General features: G+C 38.7%; 2 protein-coding genes and 1 long non-coding RNA gene across 4 annotated transcripts; all 3 read right to left on the bottom strand.

Moving 5' to 3' along the window:
- Positions 1-484: 484 nt before the first annotated feature.
- Positions 485-8,025, bottom strand: oatx (organic anion transporter X). 2 transcript variants are annotated; one of them, XM_056396974.1, is made up of 17 exons: positions 7,661-8,025; positions 7,458-7,551; positions 7,072-7,347; positions 6,582-6,746; positions 6,452-6,510; positions 6,234-6,363; positions 5,991-6,094; positions 5,691-5,845; positions 5,359-5,527; positions 5,153-5,276; positions 4,954-5,069; positions 4,737-4,791; positions 4,455-4,614; positions 4,078-4,186; positions 3,870-3,948; positions 3,205-3,332; positions 485-1,582 (listed from the first exon to the last, which is right to left on the bottom strand). In XM_056396974.1, exons 3-17 carry the CDS (start codon positions 7,096-7,098, stop codon positions 1,432-1,434), a joined length of 1,731 nt encoding a protein of 576 aa, XP_056252949.1. In that variant the 5' UTR covers positions 7,099-7,347; positions 7,458-7,551; positions 7,661-8,025; the 3' UTR covers positions 485-1,431. The 2 variants fall into 2 exon arrangements, with proteins under 2 accessions (XP_056252949.1, XP_056252948.1); XM_056396973.1 differs by having other exon boundaries at positions 7,665-8,025.
- Positions 8,026-9,724: 1,699 nt separating this feature from the next.
- LOC130182600 (deoxycytidine kinase 2-like) lies at positions 9,725-13,929 on the bottom strand. Its single transcript, XM_056397634.1, has 8 exons — positions 13,731-13,929; positions 12,756-12,874; positions 12,574-12,657; positions 11,243-11,352; positions 11,022-11,169; positions 10,709-10,824; positions 10,173-10,272; positions 9,725-10,088 (listed from the first exon to the last, which is right to left on the bottom strand). Exons 1-8 carry the CDS (start codon positions 13,825-13,827, stop codon positions 10,062-10,064), a joined length of 801 nt encoding a protein of 266 aa, XP_056253609.1. The 5' UTR covers positions 13,828-13,929; the 3' UTR covers positions 9,725-10,061.
- Positions 13,930-19,147: 5,218 nt separating this feature from the next.
- Positions 19,148-21,286, bottom strand: LOC130182635 (uncharacterized). The gene is made up of 3 exons (XR_008829733.1): positions 20,575-21,286; positions 19,678-19,937; positions 19,148-19,245 (listed from the first exon to the last, which is right to left on the bottom strand). It is a non-coding gene; the product is annotated as an uncharacterized LOC130182635 (long non-coding RNA).
- Positions 21,287-21,845: the final 559 nt, after the last annotated feature.

The following is a 21,845-nucleotide window of genomic DNA, read 5'->3' as shown; positions in this document are numbered from 1 at the left end:
GAGAAAGAGAAGAAGTAGAAATATTAGTGTAATGTAATGTAATGTAATGTATTGATCAGTGTGAGGATCATTGTTGGTCTAGTCATTTCTCTTCATGTTATTCTGAGCTCAGTGATGAAGAAGAGAGCAACAGCTTCATCACTGTCAGGAATCCTGTCGGATTAAAGAATCTGTGTTCAGGTCAAATGAAGCTACAATAGTTATTATGTTTTCTGGTGGTCAAGTGCGACATCCAGTGGTAGTGACGATCATTTACAGAACCTTTGATGCTCGGTCAGACCTGTGTGTCTCTCACTTCTGTTGTTCCTCATGTTGTGTCAGTAAAGTTTCTAATGCAACATGTTGTATCTCACAGAGTCTGATGTGATATAAAGCTGTCAATCAATTCTGTCAATGTCAGGTTCATTAATATCAGTGAACCTCAGCTCCACTCCTTAATGCAAATGTCCTTACTGCCTGAGACAAAGACAACAACGACACCTGATTGATATAATCACAGTTTTATTAGTGAGTCCATTATTGATTATTTATATATCATTATTAATGACAAAACTCTTTAACACGTCTCAGTCATTATAACACTTAAGTCTGTTGTGCCTGCTTTGATTTTAATCAATAATAATAATATCTAATAATCAGCTAAATAATAACATCTGACTTTATTTGTTTAGACTGATTTGCAATATATTAAATGTTTCAGTATTACTCTGGAACACATAGGAACTTTTACTCTGAACCTTCCTCCTTCAGTTTCAACATCTTTTCACAAATTCATGACTCCAGCTGTCTGATTGGTCGTGGTTGTGTCCAGCTATGTGATTGGTTCATTGGTTGACTGCAGTGGCCCCTATGGTGGATCTTGCGGTTTTATTGGACATATTAAAAATGTATATGAAAAATATTGTGAAGGATCAGGATGCAGTTGCTTCTCACAAAAATTGAATTAAGAATTTCAGTCTATCTCTGAATGCTGTTGAACAAAACTGTTGAAATAAAATCAAATTGTCCACAATGTATCCATCATTTCCCATGATCATTTTCAATGATTAATTAATGCAAAATCAAAACAAAATGTCTGTCCAGGAAGTTTCCTCTTGCTGCAACAGGACTAAAGATCTAAAGATGACATGGAGACAAAACTGAAAACAATCTGCAACTTAAATCAGTTCACTTTTAAATTCCGGATCAGCTGTGGATGAATTCAGTAACCATGATGACATGTTTAATTCTCAACTGTAACAACAAAGTTGCGCCCTGATTCACATCTCTTCTCCATGGCCACAGCAGCTGAGGCTTATGGGTAATGTAGTGTAATAAAGTGTAAATAATTCAGAACATAAAGCTGTCTGACTGTTACATGATACAGGGAGTCAGTGTCCCCGTGCATTACTCTATTGGCTCTGACTGTGTGATGTGGCAGCATCTGATTGGTCAGAGGGCATTGAGGCCGGTCCCTTCTGTTTCCTTTAGCTCTTTTAAAGCGATGTCCCCCTGTGAAACCATGCCGATGTCATTGGCGGAGACCATACCCTCCTGTAAGGACACGTCCTCTTTCTGTCGGGGGGCAGGGCTTCTTGCAGACCTGTAAAAGAAAGGCAAACAGTTATCAGTTACTGATATTTATTTTGTCAGTTATTGATCAGGTAGGTGGTAAACAAGAGTAGCAGAGTAACTAGCTAAGTAACCAATTGGCATTAGCATCACTCTGCTCTATGTCAGTAGGGAATGTTAAAGCTAATGCAACTAGGCAAGGCAAATGTATTGGTATAGCACATTATCATTCAATGTGCTTCACAGAAAGCACTTTTAATTAATTATTTTAGGCATCTCTGCCTTTGATTTGATAGTTGCAGTGAGAGAGTGACAGGAAAGTCAGGGAGAGAGAGGGGGGGTGACGTCGGGAAAAGGACTGCAGGTTGGATTTGAACCTAGGCTGCTGTGGTTAGGACTAAGCCTTACACAGTCCATCAGGTCAGCCACCGGGCGCCCCTTTAGCTTTTTTTTAAAGCCAGTTACGGTTTACGCAAATCTTATTTGATCCACTGAGATCTGGTTCCAGCAGGGGCAGCATAATAGCTGGAAGCCATTTCACCCTGTTTAGTTTTAACTCTGGTCTCCACTAACCGACCAGCTCCTGCAGATCTCAGAGACCTGTTTATATACATGAAACATTTCAGAAATATATTTAGGGCACAAATCATTTAGTGACTTATAGATTAGGTGTTAATGCCTTCTTAGAGCAGTTTTTATTTTAATGATATCAATCAAACATTGGCTTATCACAATGATAGTCCTTAATAATTGCAAATTAATAATTCATTTCACTAAAACTGTACTCTTTGATGGCCCACTTGCAATACCTTAGCAGCCCACCAGTGGGATGGGGCCCACTGGTATGGAAACACTCTTGTAGACAATAAGTAAAACTTTGAAGTCAGTTCTGTATCTGACTGGAAGTCAGTGCAAAGGCCTGAGAACAGAAGTAATAATCTCTCTCCTCTCAGTTTTAGTAAGAACCAGCAGCATCTGAATAAATTGAATCTGTCTAATGGTCTTATTTTATGAACCAATGAGGAGAGTGTTGTGACAATTGACTCTGGAAGATATAAAGGCATGAATGAGTTTCTCTAAGTCTCGGTTAGACACAGTCTCTGACCCTAGCTGTTTTTGTGATGCCAAAATGCAGATTTATTTATATCTTTATTGTGGTCACTGAAACTAAGATGACCCCTCCATGATCCAGGCCTCTCTTCTAAAAGAGATTTTTTTTTATCTATATGGGACTTCCTGGTAAAATAAAGGAAATAAATCACATTGAGATTTTTAAAATGTGTTGAAGTCTCAAGTGCTCTAGACTCCAGGTATTCACTAAGTTACAGCCTTAGTTCCCAACCCTTGTTCCCAAACAGAAGAATCTCAGTCTGGTCTTTACTTAATTGTAGAAAGTTTTGTTGCATCCAGCCAGTCACTTTTTCAAGGCACAGATACAAAGAGTCAATGGGACTGCAATCATAAGGTCAAAGAGCTAAATAAATCATTGCTGTCTGCATGGCTATGATAGATATGGCAAAGAGGGAGCATGTTTCTGCTTCTTATTAAGACAGTAAGTGAGGAAGCTTCTGGTACACTGGGCCCTGGCTTGTCCTTCATTAATGAAGCTATTGAGGCTAACATTGCTAATGAAGCCGTTAGCCATTAGCTCACCATTTCTCCTCCACATCCTCGATGGTGTCGGGCAGTGGGACGTTCAGTGTCTCTGGCAGGAAGCATGCAAAGCATCCGGCCAACACTGCTGCTCCCCCATACACAATACTGGGCAGGGCAGGGAGAACCTGGGAAATGTAGTCCATCAGTACGGTCAGTAATCTTCTGTTTTCTCAGTTTGTTATGAGACCAAACTTTATGCCAAAGACATGATGTTATATATGTTCGAGGTTTGTACAAGCGCTTACAGTTGTTGTAAAAGAATAAAACTGTGTCACAACACAAATATTAGTGGAAATGACAGAACTACACATTTAGGACCAAGACTGAAACAGACGGACACGGATATGTTACTGATGGCTCATGTAAACACCATTTAAATGATTGTTTTTATTTTTATTCCACACGTAGCTCCTTTATTGGAAAATTGTATGATTTCACAGATCAGATTCAGGGTGTAAGAACTTAAATAATTAAATATAGATCAGTTCATATGTATTTTTTTTTCATCCTCTCTCAGATGTGATGGATCTCCACCTCAGTAACTAAACCACAGCTCTGTGACTCTGTCATTGTAGGGTTAGGTTGAATTATATGTACATGAATAAAGAGTTTTAAAAAGAGTGTTATCTTAGGTTTAATAAGGTTCGTATGAGTGATGTCACCTCGTCCAGGATGAGGACAGCAGGGGCCGCCATGCTGCCGACTCTCGCCATGGTGGAGACAAAGCCCATTCCTGTCTGCCTGAAAACACACACACACACACACACACACAACAGAAATGGCAGCAGAAATGGGTTATTGCTCAGGATTTGAATAAGCAGCGCCCAGTTTCACAGTACCTGTGTTCAGGATATGAAGTGTGAGTCTCACCTGATGACGGTGGGGTAGAGCTCTCCAGTGTACAGGTAGACCGTGGTGAAAGATGCCGAGGTGAAACCTTTACCAAGACACGCCAAAGTGGTCCTGATGGTCTGCATGTCTGTGGTGGGGTCGGGGGGGTCAGAATCAGGTTCAGTGTTTAAAGACACAGGATACACACAAAATATACAAACACAAACGTATACGTGTATGTGTGCCTGTGTATGTGTGTAATGTGTGTATTCATGTGTTACAGTTTTTAGTATTGTTACCTGTGTGTATCAGTGACTATTTCTGTTAACTGTGTGTGCATATTATTGTGTGGTATTGTTTGTGTGTGAGTGTAATACTGTGTACTGTTTATGTGGGTATTTGTGTATACTTGTCACCTGTGGGGACAAAGATGTTGGCAAAGATGATGAAGGCCGACAGGAAGAGACAGGTAGCTTGAGAGACCCGCCTCCCGAGGTAAGTGAGCATGCCCAGAGCCAACAGTTTGGCAGGAAAATCTACAGCTCCAAAGATGATCTGCATCAGGTAGATACTCACCTGAAACAACCAATAACCAACAGGAGAAGAGTTTAAACTAAATGGAACAGGAAAGCCATGTGTACAGGAAGTTGTCAGAGGCTGTTCTAGTATTTAGCATTGACGTTAATCAGGTGACTGACTCCGAACTTCTGCAGGTCCATTGCCAAACCGTAGTATGCAAAACTGGTGGAGAACCTGTAGGTGGGTAGACAGAAAGGTGGACAGGTAAATATATGTCTGAACCTTATTTGTTGTTACTTTGGAAAAAGTGTAAATATATAGATATAAGTAAAAGAATAAAGAAATGAATTCAGGTAATTCATTAATACAGAGTACAGGTGAGTAAAGGTGACTCACCACACAACGATCAGACAGATCGAGATGCGTCTCATCCCTCTTGTCCTCAGCAAGTCGTACGCTGTGAACGACGAACGACTTGACTCAATTTCCTTATTCATGTGAGAGTTCAGCACCTGAAAGTCACATGACCCTGATTACAGTTGCACACATCTTCATACGTGTGACAGACAGACAGGTAGTCAGACAGACAGGTTACCTCCAGCGTTAACTTGTTGATCATCTCTGGTTTTCCATTAATTCGAGCAACTCTGTGTAAATTCTTCAACGCGTCCTCAGAGCGACGGTTCAGGACCAACCAACGGGCTGACTCTGAGTACCACCTGACCAATCAGAGAGCAGACAGATAAGAACCACCTGACCAATCAGAGAGCAGACAGACATTCGTTGAGAGTCTCCACTGACCAACTGTAGGCAAAGAACAGGAACTGAGGAGCACAGACGACCAACTGCAACTTCCTCCAGTCTCTCAGCCAATAGGCAAGCCCCGCCAGGATCATCTGACCAAAAGTGAAGAAGAAGGAAGTGAGCGTGCCCACTAAGGTCCTGGCTTTGGTCGGGATCCACTCTACCTCTAAGGACAGACAGGTAGAGAGACAGGTAGACGGACAAGTTACTCTACTGCGGAGGACACATCATCAGTTTGTTTCCATCAGAACCAGATAAACAGGTACGCAGACAGATATAGAGATAGACAGGTAGACAGGTGATAGAAAGGTGTAGAGATGGACAGGTACTCAGTGAGACTCCGTTGAGGATCACTCCGGACACCGCCATCCCACTCAGAAACCGAAAAATACAGTAGGCGGAGTATGTGGGAGAGAGGGCGGAGCTACAACCGAGCACGCCAAGCTGCAGATAAGACCAAATAAGGACAGACCGCCTCCCAAACCTGAGGGACAAAGAGAGACAGATTGTAACTGGTTGGACTTTACTGCACACAGGGACAGAGGACGTGAAACTAAAACATGGACACATTCATGAAGACATCACACTGGTCCACGGACTGAATGTTTCTATGAATAGATGATACTTACCTGTCTGACAGTCCGCCATAGATGATAGCTCCTGTTAAGACTCCACCCATATAGATGGTCTGAATCATCTGTTTCAGAGGACGCAGAGAACAGACCAGGTCCCACTGAGAGACAGCAGGTCCAGAGAGACAGACAGGTTCAGAGAGAGGGAGAGGGACAGAATCATCACCTCATTAGCCTCATTAATATTCATTAACTTAATTAAGATTCATTAACCTCACTGTCAAGCTTTCTTCTCGTTACCTCGGAGACGGTGGTGGCGAGGAACTCAGAGCGGTCAAACGTCCATCCGTCCACACATCCCTCAGTGTGTAGCTGACTAATGTTAGCTGAGCTGTTAGCGGCTAACAGCTGCCACTGAGGCTCCACATACCTGCATAACAACAGGTGGAACACGAAGTGATGTCAGAGGAAGTTTATTCACTGATACAATAAAACATGGAGAGAAGGAAGAGAGTTACCTCCTGCAGCGGTCCAGTCTATTTCCTGAAGAGTCCAGGGGGATGAAAGCTTTCAGCACCTGAAACAACCAATCACATCCGTCAGGTTACCTGGTGGTGAGACAGGTTACCTGGTGGTGCGACAGGGTACCTGGTGGTGAGACAGGTTGTAGAAGCTGTGATTGGCCCGCAGGCTGCAGTGGTGGGCAGGAATTCCTGAGACGAAGTTGTTCAGCAGGTTCTGACTCGCCATCATCAAACCAGGTAAACTGATCAGAGTCACATGGAGCCACTGGTACCTGCCGAACCCGCCCACCTCACCAAAAAAAGAAAAAAAAAAAAAGAAAAAAGGGGGGGGGGCGCACACACACGCAATGTTACATACTTGAATCATACATCTGGTCTACCTGGCCAGGTGAGTTCATCTGATGTGAGTTTACATTGTAATCAGTGTGATACACTGTATATTACACTATAGTCAGATTATATCAGATTATATGACACAATAATCAGATTACGTGACCCAGCAATCACATATGACGAAGGAATCAAATTACATTTACATGTCATCGTTATCAGATTACATGACAAAATTAACAGACTACGTGACCTAGTAATAAAATTATCAGTAATAAACTCACCTCTTCCAGCAGGTCGGCGAAGCCCATCTCTCTCTCTCTCTCTCTCTCTCTCTCGCTCTTTCTCTCTGATCTCTAAAATCTCGTTTTTATATTTCTACTTTAACTCCACTAACCCTAACCTTTACTGAAAATATTTTCTAAAACAGTTTGTTCATGTTTTCAGCTCCACAGTCGAACACAGCTGTTCATTTAATAACAACAATAATAATAATGATAATAATATTAACAGATGTCTTTTGTTTTCAAGGTCTGAGCTTCAGTTCCTTCAGAAAAAACCTGAGAACAGAACAATACAATTATTCAATAAGTTTCTCTTTGAAAACATAGATTCAATTAAAAAACTTTTTGGGTCAAAGGTCAAACTGAAACACTAAAACGATCCAAACCTCATGTCACTGTGGATTGTGGGGTTGTTCCTCCATAAATCTGTCTGTGATCTCTAGAACTACTGACTGCTGCAGCAGCGTTTTACAGTGAACTCTAAAAAGGTGAAATATTTGCATGGAGTCTGGTGAGAGTTCTTAAAGGATTACAGCTGAATGAAAACAGAGTGAAAGAGGATTTTCACAGTAAATCAGTGAAAACGTACTTACGGTCTGCAGCTGACTGGAGGTGGAGGAGTGGAGAGATGGATGGATGAACAGGTGGATGGATGGACGGAGAGGTGGAGCAGCAGAAAACAAATGACTAAACATTAATAAGTAACTTTAAAAAGAAAAGTCAGCACCAACTCTCTCGTTCTCTCTCTCCTGTCGTCTTTTTCTTTTTTTTATGCTCCCCCCTTCTGTTTTTCTTGGATCTACAATCATTTGTTGTTTGGTTAATGGTTGATGTCTCTTCCTCTCTCTCCCTCTCTCTCTGAGAAGAAACGTTTCAGTCTGAATGAATCAAAAAAGTCATTTTTGAAGTAATTGGCAGATTAATCAAATAACAATAAAGAATAAAATAAAAATGATTGATCATAAACCTAGAATGAAAACTTACATAAACATCACATAAATATAAAAAAAAATTCTTCACAACTCTACAGGCCTCCTTCACACTACTTCAGACCCCCCCCCCCAGGCTTCTCCAGACCTCCTCCAGGTCTCTCCAAACCTTGTCCAGGACTCTCCAGGCTTCTCCAGGCCTCCTCCAGACCTCCTCCAGGACTCTCCAGGCTTCTCCAGACCTCCTCCAGACCTCCTCCAGGACTCTCCAGGCTTCTCCAGACCTCCTCCAGACCTCCTCCAGGCTTCTCCAGACCTCCTCCAGACCTCCTCCTGGTCTCTCCAAACCTTGTCCAGGACTCTCCAGACCTCCTCCAGGACTCTCCAGGCTTCTCCAGACCTCCTCCTTGTCTCTCCATGCTCTGAGTTGAGTTTGTTTTCGTGTCCTCGCTCCTCACTGAGTTTTTCCCTCCTGGAATTCGTCCGACTGAGTTTGAGTCAACAAACGTCTCAGCAGGTTCACAACGACAAACTCAACACACAGATGCTCGTTACGTGATGAGACGCCCCCCCCCCCCATCCAGCCCCCATGGTTACCCCCCCCCCCGGTCTGATATCAGGGCTGATCCAGATGCTATCAGATATATGAAGCACCACCTCTGTCAGCTGACAGGCTGTAATGGGTTTTAATGTTGTGGTTTATGGTCTTAAACAAATATATGTAAAAACACAGTTCACAGACAAATAAAAAAATCAATAAATAAAAATAAACAAGTTATGAATTTTAATATACGTGTGTGTGACATGCTAACTGCTCACAGTGAACTCAGTTACTCTCACAAACTAAAGTTCAAGTGTCTGTGTCACATGATGAGTTTGAGTGTCACCTGTTGTCGTCCAGGTGTGACTGAACGAGGATGTTTCAGATCTTTGTTTGTGATCTTCAGTCAGTGATTAGCCAGTTACACAACTTCGTCATGACTCAACATGTTGTTAGTTTGACTTTAAATGTTTCAATGTTGAGCATTAACTCTACAAAGTTAAACGCTACAATCATTGTTAGCTGCTGTTAGCATGATGACACAGTGTCCTCCATTCACATCTGGACTGAGACATGAACCGTTCCCATGTTTTATTAACCCTTTATCTACCTGATGCCACTGCAAAGTTTTTATCTGTTTCTTTCTACATTATGTAAAAACTATCCACTTTTATTTGAACAATCATTAGGAACTTGATGACTGATCACTGTCACCTGCTGGTCAATAGACACACATATGTATCTGTGTGGTATCAGTGAGTCAGTTTATCTCTGAATCATGAAGATCTATTGAAATCTTTCAAATTTAAAATCAAAATTTTAACCTTTATTGTCTTTTGTTATTTCATGTTAGAACAAAGTATTACAGTACACACAGTACTCTGTAGTACAGTGTTTGTTTCACTAACATGTTGGATATTTGTTGATGTGATGGAGATTTAAAGTGGTTGATTTCTAATTTAAGTTTGGTTTAATAACATCCAAGTCAGAAAGTAAAATTATTTCAGACAAACAGTGAGGTCTGATTTCATTTATTCACCCATTCAGATTTACAGAGACCGCCAGAGAAAAACATCAAGTGTTAGTCCCTGAAAGCATCATGGTGTCTTCACTGACAGTAAGTGAAAACAAGCACCAAGTGTTTATGAGAGAAAATGATCCAGACTGAAGCATATTGAGCTAATTCAAGTAAATACATAGTTTTAATACACACACTCACTCTCACACACACACACACACACACACACACACACACGATGCCTTCACTGACTCATTTTAAAATGTATCTACAAAATATAAAAAATAAAAATTAACATGAAGTTAAGAAAAAGATTAAAACTGCTGCTACAAACTTGAGGTTTTCCAATGAAGCTCTGAAACATCAGCTGACAGGAGCCCTGAGTCGACGCTCGGACAAAAACAAAAATTAAAAATTCAGAGAAACATTTACAAAGTGTAACTGCATCATCCAATCAGATGCAGCTGCCGCTCACATCCTGAGCTCTGATTGGTAGATGAATCTACAGCATGGTGAGAAAGGCTCTGACCTGCAGGAGGAAACAGACTGCAGATCAGATAATAAAAATTAAACTCATGAACAACAGAAAAATAAAAGTACAATAAAAACGAACCTTGTCGACGATGGCTTCCTGTTTGATACGATCATTCTTGAAGTCGTCGTCGACGTCCAGAATCAGAAGAGGTAGATTATTCAGGTAATCAAAGTCCAACCTGAGCAGTCAGGTAAATGTGACTGACATTTAATACTATTGATCAAACACAAGTCAGAAAAGATTTGAGTTTATCTGAAACTCCACCTGCTAATTCATCTTTTATCAAACTCATGTGTTCATCACCATGAAAACTGATATTTATATATCACGAAGTAAAACCATCTGAGACGTTAAACCTTTTGACTTTTAATGTAAATCATTGTTCATCAACTATAAAATTAAACCTGAACTGAAATGTTGATTAAAGTGCTTGTTTTCAGCCAAATCCATTTTCTGAAGCAAAGCTAATGATTTAAAATAACAGTCACAGGTTTCAGGTTTTACTTCATGTTTCTGTTTCAGACGATGAGAAATAAATGAACGTCAACTTTTTCAGAAAACGCCACAGACTTTAATGAAAATATATTACACATACAACTGCTGTGTGTTGTTACCTGAGGTTCCTGTGGTAGAGCCAGGCCTCATGTCTGAAGTGTAGCTGCTCAAGATACTCCAGAGGAATCCCTTGTTCCTCCTCCCGTCCCCGCCGGAGCAACCGCTGCATACACCGCTGAAAAACAGTATTATACCAATACAGACACATGTAGTAATAGTAGTTAGTAGTAGTTGTTAGTAATAGTATTAGTAGTAGTACTAATAGTTAGGAGTAGTGGTAATAGTTAGTAGTAGTATTAGTAGTAGTGGTAATAGTTAGTAGTAATAGTAGTTAGTAGTAGTATTAGTAGTAGTAATAGTTAGTAGTAGTACCTGTGGCTGGGCTCTCAGGTAGATGATTCCGTCGAGGGCGATCTCAGGTTCAAACTGGTTCAGTAACCAGGTGTGCCAGTCCTGGTAAACAGCCCACTCTGTGTCCGACAGGTTACCACACTCAAACAGGTTGGACGCAAACACGTACCTGTACACACAGTACACACTTAGTGTTGTAAAGTACTGCATGTATGTGTGAGGTCTCCCAGGTGTGTAGTTACCTGTCTGAGTAAACAGAGCGTTCATAGAACTGAACAGGGTTTTCAGCCTGCTGAAGTTTGACTGACGGAGACTGAAGCTGAGAACGAACTCTGCTGAGACACGCATAACTCTGCAGAGACAGGTGAGAGACAGGTGACATAGACACAGGTGAGAGAGAGACAGGTGAGAGACACAGGCGAGAAAGAGACAGGTGAGACAGACATATAGGGAGTCCAGCAGTGGATCAGCTGAACTTCAGTCACCGGGGTAAATAGGATAAAGAGAAGCAGGTGAGTTTAGAGGAAACAAATAGTGACATGATGGATGACACCTGATGATACCTGTAAACCTTTAAACGTTGTTGTTACCTAGGTAACCTGTCAGTGGATGAAATAAAGGAGGTTTGTGGCATTTTTACATTTCCTGGTTAAACAGAGAGTTGACACATGAAAGACGGGAACACTAAAAAGTTGAGAAAATAAACAGTGAAGAAGAAGCAACAACATGAACTCCCCAGGAGGAAATTGAGATCTGGTGTTTAACACTGTCCAACGGTAATTTTAGTTAACAACAAATGAAGGAGGTTTTTTCTAAAAATAAAACCAGGAAAAGAAGCAGAGACAACGTCTTGAAGGAGTTCATCGAAACCACTACATGATTCTGGTTCCTGACGACTGGGTCAGTTACAGAGACGTCTGGACTATTCAGTGATGACGAGCCCGTCTGTTCTTCCTTTACAGTGTGGAGGGAAACTCTGAGCATAACTGTTCAAAGCAGGGATTTAATTAAATTTATTAAATTACTGGATTTAGTCATAAATATGTATGTATTTATTAACAGTGTTAAATCTTTGTGAGGATATCAGTTATCAGTTAGACGGTTACACAATAGATGAACAACAGACCACAGGAGTGATTTAACCCTAACAGTGACAAAACTAAAGATATTAGTGACAAAACTAAAGATATTAGTGACAAAACTAAAGATATTAGTGAACCACAGTTTGTATTCACTGGAGAAAATTCAGAGATGGTTTTAAATATCTCAGTGTCATTAAATGATTAAAACAAAGACCACAGTGACATCAAGTGATATGTCTGTAGAACTGGAGTAATGTTGGAGTAAACAACAGCAGAAGCCTAAGGTGATTGGACAGTATCATCCTTGTTTGTTGTTTGAACATAATGAAATACAGTTTTATCTAAAGTGTCCTCTACGTTTAAATTACTTTTCTTATTACAGTCAAATAATTGAGGCTCCTCCCTTTGTTTCTGTAACATCTGCTGTACAGTGGAATCATGTTGTTTCATGTTTGTTGTTGTCACATAAATAAAGGTACTGACAAACTCACCTGGAAGGTGTAGGACCAGCAGCTAGGTTTATCGTACAACATCTGCAGCAGGTTCCCTCCACTCTTCTGAGAGGAACTCAGCTCCTGGAGACATGCAGGCAAATCAGCACTTTATTCTGAAAGGACAGGAAGTATTCCGATGCCACTGTGTGACATCATCACTGCAGGTGTGTTTTATTCACCTTGTAAATGTCGTCGCTGTCATTCTGGACGTTACACCATTTTCCAATAGGTTCAGGAATCACTTCCCAGTCCTCCGACGCCCCCTGGAGGAGACGCACAAACGTAGACTTCCCTGCAGCTGAGAGACAGACAGTTGAGACAGACAGACAGACAGACAGAGAGAGAGAGAGACAGAGAGACAGACAGGTGAGACAGACAGAGAGACAGAGAGAGAGAGAGAGAGACAGACAGGTGAGACAGACAGAGAGACAGAGAGAGAGAGAGAGAGAGACAGACAGGTGAGAGGCTGGATCTGTAAGAATTTCCTTTTGAACCAACAGAGACACAAACACAAACATTTTTTATAGACAAACAAACTAATAACCAATAATCATTAATCATAAAACTCTTCTCATTCTTAACTGAAGATCTTTGGGTTTTGGACAAAAACCAAATATTTGACAGCGTCACAACTCAGATACATTTTACTTAATGAGTCATTAGTTAACTGACAAATAGGATTTATTTTCCAGATTGTTTGGTCTATAAAACGTCAGATTACAGCAGAAATATCAGAGATTGTCAACAGATGTTATTTACTCGTTGTTTACAGTCAGAAAAAAACAAAACCAGAAACTCAACCATATGTAACATTTAGACCTTTTCCTTTAAAAATGACTGAATCTAATCAGAGGGTTGATGGATCAATAGTCACTGATGTGTGTTTACTTTAAACTGGAGGATCTTTAAACTGACATCTGGAAAGTTTACTGCCCTGCATGGAGCTACAAACTTCACCAATTATTGATTATTAAATGTCAAATTCTGATTAGGCTATTGATTATCTCGTCTTTGGTGTTTCATTTGGCGCCAATCAGCTCCACAAAGGCACTGAACCTCTGAGTTCTCCAACGGATTTAAACCCCCTCCGATCTTTAACCTCCCCGCCGGTAGAGAAGTCACCGCTGATCCGTCCGGTTAGAACCAGAACTCACCAATGTTTCCCTCGATGGAGATCTTCTTCTGTCTGCGTGAGCAGCTGCCGCTCAGCAACGGACTGGCACGGAATCGCCTCTTCAGTGGTGTCGCCATTAAATCAGTCTAATAACAGTTATTGATCTATACTTACAGATCTTTATTTGTTCTCCGCAAGGAGGGAAACCGCCTGACAGACCGCGAGATTCTTCTTCACTTAAATCCCGCGCGCGAATAGAGTTCCTTTTCCGGGGGCGGGACTAAACGGGAGTAGAGCTATTTTATTACAACGCAGATGAGAGGATGTCTCACTCTGCTCCAGTTTCTGAAATTAAAATAAAGATCTCTCACTCTTTCGTTGTTTTTGACATAAAAAGGTCCCACTCTGCTGTTTCTAATGTTTGACTAAAGAGCTCTCACTCTGCTGTTCCTTAAGTTAAAATAAAGAGGTCTCACTCTGTTTGACTAAAGATGTTTCACTTTCCCCTTATTTCTAAAATATGACTAAACAGGTCTCAGGGTTGACTCAGAAACAAGGACAGAGTGAGATCTCCTCCTTTTTACTTTACTCCGATGTTTATAAAGTAAAAACAAAGAGGTCCCACTCTGTCTTTCTTTCTAGTGTTAAAATCAAGTGACAACCTTTCATGACGTCACACATTGGTTTGTTAACTGCCAATTTAAAGCCTCGAGTTGGGTTAGGTGTAGAAAATAGATGTTTTTAAGATCAGACCTCTCGGTCAGGTAGTGGGCACGCAGCCTTTTATTTGTTTAAACCCTCTTTCTTCTCCTAATTACACTCTCTCCAGTGTATGTTCCATCAATGGTATCCTGGGCCTTGGTCCTTTCTCCATCAGCGACTTTTTTTATGTGTGTCTCCGGGGTATATTTGAGTTATCCAAAAAGTAGTTGTATTTCTTCGGAGTGGTATAGTACTCAATATCCTAGATTTTCTTAAGTGCCAAGATATAAGTGCTGAAAGCAATCTACATGCAACACAAGACTAATCAAAATATACAATATCTCACAAAATTATATATATACACATACACACAGACAAAAAATAAAGAATTCTAGTCACATTATGTACATTTTTATCACTCCAAGATTTTGATTTTTACCAGTTGAATCTCCTATCATGTTTGTCTCCACTGTTGTTTAAAGTTCCCCCTAATTCAGTTCACAATCAAGTCTCCAAACTTCTATACACTTTCTCCTAACATCCCTCTTAATAAAGTTTTTAAACATAATTATTTTCTCAAGGTTATTTAAAATAATTGATTGCTTTTTAATAAAGTTCTTAAACATGATTGCTTTTTATCAAAAAATCCAAACATAAATGCTTTTAAATAAAGATATTAAACATAATTGCTTTTTAATAAAGATTTTAAGCTTAATTGCTTTTTAATAAAGATTTTAAACATGATTATTTTTTATTACTTTTAGATAAAGGTTTTAAACATGATTACTCTTTGATAAAGGTTTTAAACATGATTAATTTTTAATAGAGATTTTAAGCATGATTGTTTTTTAATAAAGATTGTAAACATGATTGTTTTTTAATAGAGGTTTTAGACATGATTGGTTTTTAATAAAGATTTTGAACATGATTATTTTTCAAGAAATTTTAGACATGTTTAGTTTTTAATAAAGGTTTTAGACATGACTGTTTTTGAATAAATATTTTAGACATGATTACTTTTTAATGAAGTTTTTAAACATGATTATAAAGGGGACATATTATGCTCCTTTTCAACAAGTTTGAATAAGTCTCAGAGGTCCCCAAAACACACTGTAAACCCGAATAAGTTAAGAAAACTCAAAATTTTTGTCGTAACTGATTACATAAGAACTTTTAAGTTATCCTGATAAATTTTTTGAGTTACACTATACTTAAAAAACTATGTGTTCAGTTGACTTAATCTATATTCTAAGTTTAATATAATTTTTTTTTTTTAATTTCCTTAACTAAATATATATGTCTTCCTCATACTTAAAGGATTTGATTGAATATACTTATAAAAACTAAATTACATGGACTTGAAAAAATTAACTGAACACAATGTATTATATCAATAGTATCTATAGTTCGGCTCTTTTGACTCGGCTCCCAAAGAAGAGCCGGCTCTTTCGAATCCTGAACGGCTCTTTATTTAGGATCTTTTGTAGCCTATATTTTACCTTAACTTTGCAAAATAATCATGGTTTATGTGTTGAAAACCCTTTTGCTTTCAGTGTTTTTATGAGAGATCTTATAATTGCCTAATTCTATGCATTTATTCTGTGACAAAACCGCTATTACATTTGTTTATTTCAATTAAACTTTTTTATTGCACAAATTAACAATAAACTTCAAACAAATCCACAGAACAGAACCAAACTCAAGCTAACATTAATAATGTCCTCAATTAAACTTTTTTATTGGACAAATGAACAAAAAAATTTCAAACAAATCTTCACTTGCAGTGGAGTCAAGGGGTGTGTCTGCCCCGCCCCCCTCTCTGTTTACACATCCTTAATTCTCACGTGAATGCCGCATGCTGGTCGCCATACTGGCCAATCATAACAAAGCTCTGTCGTAACCAGAGCTGGGACTGAGCACTGAAAGTGAAACCTAAGCAGCGAATGGGCAAAAAACTGGGAGCCGGTTCTCACTCGAAGCGAGCCGGCTCTTCTGATTCACTACAAAGAGCCGGCTCTCAGAGCCGATGCTTGTGCGCATGACCCATCACTACAAGACGCCCTGTTTTCAGAGAGCTGTGTTTTCTGAGAGGTTCTGCCCCCCAAAGACATGCCAAAAGACTAACTGTGCAAATTCAGTTGTGCAGATATAGTTGTGTACATGTAACTGTAGAACTGTAACCATGTATGTATGATTGTGCAAGAGAAACATCATCCATGCAATAAAAGGTTCTTGACTAAAGTGTTCCTGTCAGAATTCCAACAATTTATTAGGGTATAAAACAGCACCTTAAAACCTACCTTTTAAAAAGGCATTAACAACTGTTACATTTAATTTTTTTTTCTTTTCAGAACAATATATCAGGCTTAGTAAAATTGTGAAATGTCGAATAACATTAAAGTGCAACACCTGGAGTCAAACATTTTTTTTTTTACAAATATATATTTTAGCAGCGTATTTTGAATTTGTGGAATTTTGACAAAATCTTTCGTCGCAGCAAGCGGTTTAACGAGGCATCCCTTCCGAAGGGAGCGACTTAGAAGGCTGGGGCTGACATATGTTACTCAGCGTGAAGAGCCGAGTCCGTAGACACCAAATTTGTGGACTTTTGAGAAAATATTTTATAAATTATTAAAACACAGAATTTAACCGTGTCTCGCGGCAGCATATGAGAGACCGCCCTTGGCGCACTGTTAAAGTCTGTGTTGTAACCTCGAAACATAAAAGTTTGTGGAAAGTCAAAAAGTTTGGTATCTACGGACTCGGCTCGTCACGCTGAGTAACATATGTCAGCAAGACCCTTCTGTGTAGCTCCCTTCCGAAGGGCCGCCATGGGTAGTCTATCATATGCTGCCGTGGCGCACCATTAAATTCTGTGTTGTAATCTCGAAACATAAAAATTTGTCGAAAGTCCACAAGTTGGGTATCTACGTTCTTGTCTCGTCATGCTGAGTAACATATGTCAGCCCCAGGCGCCTGTGTAATCCACTGTGCTTTGCGGTGCCACTACACTGAATTTGTGCCTTAGTATGCTATGACTTCATATGCCTTACTATGCTATGTCGTTACTCTGCCTTACTATACTTTTGCTTTTGATGCTTTACTTTAATATGACATTAATATGAGTTTTTATGCCTTACTATACTATAATGTTTTATGCCTCACTATACTATATCGTTTTTATTACTTTTTATGCCCTACTATAATATGACTTCAAATGGCTTGCAACTTCACTTTTTTATACATTTTTATGCCTTACCAAGTGTAAGTGGCTTACTATATTGTGACTTTTTTATGACTTACTATATTATGACTTTTTTATGACTTTTTATTCTTTACGCCTATGATGTTTTATACCTTACTATATTCTTTTGTTTTTATGACTTTTTATGCCCTACTATAATATGACTTCAAATGGCTTCCTATGGTTTGACTTTTTCATGACTTTTTATGACTTACTGTACTATTTCTTTCCATGCCTTATTATACTATGACTTTTTTATGACTTTTCATACCTTAATGTACTATGACTTTTTATATCTTACTACATTATGTATTTTTTATGCCTTGCTATACTATGACTTTTTTATGACTTTTTATTCTCTTTTATACTATGACTTTTTATGTCTTACTATACTATGACTTTTTATGCCTTACTATAATTTGACTTTTTATGACGTTTTAAGCCTTACTATACTATGTCGTTTTTTTGACATTTTATGCCTTACTAAAATATGACTTTTTTATGACTTTTTATGCCTTACTATACTATGACTTTTTCAGTGGCGGCTGCTGGTCTTATAAGGAGGGGAAGCTCATCTTTCGGCCTCCATCATAAAATGTGTCCGTTTATTTAAATGTAAATTCGCAGAGTGACAGAAGAGAGCCGCCAAACACAAAGCTACTTGTTTTTAACAAAGACAAAGTCGCTGAGGATCAGTAACGTCTCCAGATCAACTCCGAACAACGGAATGAAAAACTTGAAAACTGCCAGACATGTTGCATGCCAGACTGACCCATTGTAGGCACACAGTTATCCTTGAAGACTCTTCAGCCTCACATCAGAAGTACAGGTCTGTAGCCATCTTAAGTGCATCTACTTATGATAAACCTAACAGTCATTTATCAGTCTTGGAATGCTGTGAAGGTAAATGAAGCTGTGGTTACTTAGAACTTGTGAGAGTGTGTAGGCTAAGGTTTCTGTCATCATTAACATATTTGATTTTCTCTTTACTGTACCTCCAGACTCTACCTGGCTGCCACGTACTACAATGAAAATGCTGACCGACCACAAGCCCAAACAAAAGAAGGTGAACCACTGTTCAAGGTCCAATTTCCAAAAGCCATGAAGGGAGAATGCAGAGCTAAACCAGTTAAGACTGGGCTGACATTCTATAGGTGTTATATTATTTTATTTTTCAACCAAAAAATGTTTTCTACACATTGTATTAAATATTGCTCATATAATGTTATGAAAGTTCCATCAACAACAAAATAAAGTAAAGAAAATATCAGGAGGTATTTAGAAACAGACTTTCAGTCATTGTTTTGTAAAAAAAAAAGTGAAAAATGTAAAAAAAATCTTTTGTGTTTTATCAAACAGGGAATGTGGTGGACCTCATATTTGAAAAAGTCTTTGTTGACCTGGGACCAGACACAGAAGCTGCTTTGGCCATCCCCATCCCAGAGGACCTCACTGCACAGTTAGAGCGGCCTGAGAAGGAGGAGGTCATATCCAGCTCTGTGTTCCGGTTCTATCATGGGCCAGTCTAAAACCCACGTACCGGCCTGTGGCGTCAGGAAACACGGCATGGATGCGCAGGACCACGCAGGCTGGAATGACGACCCAGATTCTGCAACCAAGGAAGCACCAGCTCACAAAGCTCCTATAGGCTAGATACCTGTACTGACTAAAACAACTGGACAGGGCATTTAGTCTTGCAAACATATATCTATGTTGTGTCTCACAATTTTTTTTTATGGATCCAGTGAATCCTACAGTTTTTTTTATTATCAATGATTATAACTGCCTCATTTGATGTAAATAAATGCTTGATTGTTACTAAAGAAATGACTCCTATGATTCATATATTATATGCACACTATCTGCTGATAGAAGAACTTTACAAATCAAAGAGCAGCTGAACTCATTTATTTGAGGGTGTGTTACTCTATTTGTGGTGTGTTGTTACTATTGTAAAATTATGTGCACTGAAGTAAAACAAGACTGTCTAACATCTTTTATTCAGATTGAAACTATGTTTTAACAAAGAAGCAAAACGTACTGGTGTATTCCTCTCAACCGTAAAGGACCATAGTCAGTGCGGTACATGTTGCAGGCAGAACACATTGAGGCAGAGCGGCTCCAACCCAGGACGGTCTACCATACATGATAAATCTTCCTTAATCTCCCATAGCCGTCTGGTAACCTACAGTGAATTGCAAATGGTAAATGCTATGGTTTATTATTAATGTAATGTAATCAAAACAAATTTGATTACAAACAGCTTCTGTGGGCATGGTTGCACAGTTTCCACAGGAGCACCTGTCCAAAATATAGAGAAAAATGGAAACATTCACCAAAATATAAAGCTTGTGAAATTCAAACACTGACAGACAGTGGAGCTAAGGTGGGTAAGAAGTAAGCTTGGCTACATATCAAGTGCATATAACAGAGGTAATTTATAACATGTCACTTATTGCATATAATGTGGAGCTTGACAACAGTGTAGTGTAGAAAACTGCACAGTTCAGTCTTTGACTAAAGATTACTGTTGCTGTCAGACATGTTTATGCTGATTTACAGCTTTCATTGTAATACACAAAATACATTTACTACATAAAGGAAGATGTCATGATGAGCATCTCTGCTCAAAACATGGAGAAACATGATTTACTTTGTCAGCACCTATTAAAATATCTGACTAGTACTGACATTGAACACCTGTAGCAGTCCAAATACAACAAACATTTTCATAGACTGTAAAAGTATATCTAAGGAGGCATGACAGATAACTACATTACACTATTCACAATAGTGCTTATTTACCAAAAGAGCTCCCAGTAATGACGAGACAGTAACAGTTAGCATTAGCTACCTAGCTACATGTTAGTAACTGTGTGCCAGCACACATTTACAAACTGAAAATGTAAAGTCAAAATACACAAAATTGGTTACCAACCATTCAGAAACGTCCTGCTGCAGTTGTAGAGTTTGAACTTCTTCAGCAGCCTCTCCCTCTGGCTCAGATTCTGGATAAAAGTTGTGTGGTTGAACCAAATCGCTACCGACGCCAGGTTGCCTGTCACAGTCACCGTAAACATTAGAGCATGGTTCCAGAAGCCTGTACGGCATCCCCCATGAACAGGGCTGAAAAAGAGGGGTTTACAGGCATGCTGAAATATAGGATCGGAGTGGATTTTTTAGCAAAAAGCTTCAAAGATATGGGGACCTCTGAGACTTATTCAAACTTGTTGAAAAGGAGCATAATATGTCCCCTTTAATATACTATGACTTTTTATTACTTTTTATACCTTACTTTACTATGTTGTTTTTATGACTTTATTCTTTACTATACTATGACTTTTTATGCCTTGCTATACTATGACTTTTTATGTCTTACAATACTATGAATTTTTTATGACTATGCTATGACTTTTTATGCCTTACTAAACTATGACTTTTTTATGACTTTTTATGTCTTACTATACTATGACTTTTTATGCCTTGCTATACAATGACTTTTTTATGACTTTTTATGTCTTACTTTACTATGAGTGTTTACACCTTACCATACTATGACTTTTTTATGACTTTTTAAGCCTTACTATACTATGACTTTTTATGTCTTACTATACTATGTCGTTTTTATGACATTTTATGCCTTACTAAAATATGACTTTTTTATGACTTTTTATGTCTTACTATACTATGACTTTTTATGTCTTACTATACTATGTCGTTTTTATTACTTTTTATGCCTTACTAAACTATGACTTTTTTTATGACTTTTTATGTCTTACTTTACTATGAGTGTTTACACCTTACCATACTATGACTTTTTATGCCTTACTATACTATGACTTTTTTATGACTTTTTATGTCTTACTTTACTATGAGTGTTTACACCTTACCATACTATGACTTTTTAAGCCTTACTATACTATGACTTTTTATGCTTTGCTATACTATGTCGTTTTTATGACATTTTATGCCTTACTAAAATATGACTTTTTTATGACTTTTTATGTCTTACTATACTATGACTTTTTATGCCTTGCTATACTATGACTTTTATGTCTTTCTATACTATGTCGTTTTTATGACATTTTATGCCTTACTAAACTATGACTTTTTTATGACTTTTTATGTCTTACTATACTATGACTTTTTATGCCTTACTATATTATGACTTTTTATGCCTTGCTATACTTTTTTTTCATGCCTTACTAT

The sequence above is a fragment of the Seriola aureovittata genome, chromosome 15, assembly GCF_021018895.1.
Source record: "Seriola aureovittata isolate HTS-2021-v1 ecotype China chromosome 15, ASM2101889v1, whole genome shotgun sequence".
In the NCBI taxonomy this organism is placed as follows: domain Eukaryota; kingdom Metazoa; phylum Chordata; class Actinopteri; order Carangiformes; family Carangidae; genus Seriola; species Seriola aureovittata.
This window is presented reverse-complemented; position numbering and strand designations above follow the sequence as displayed.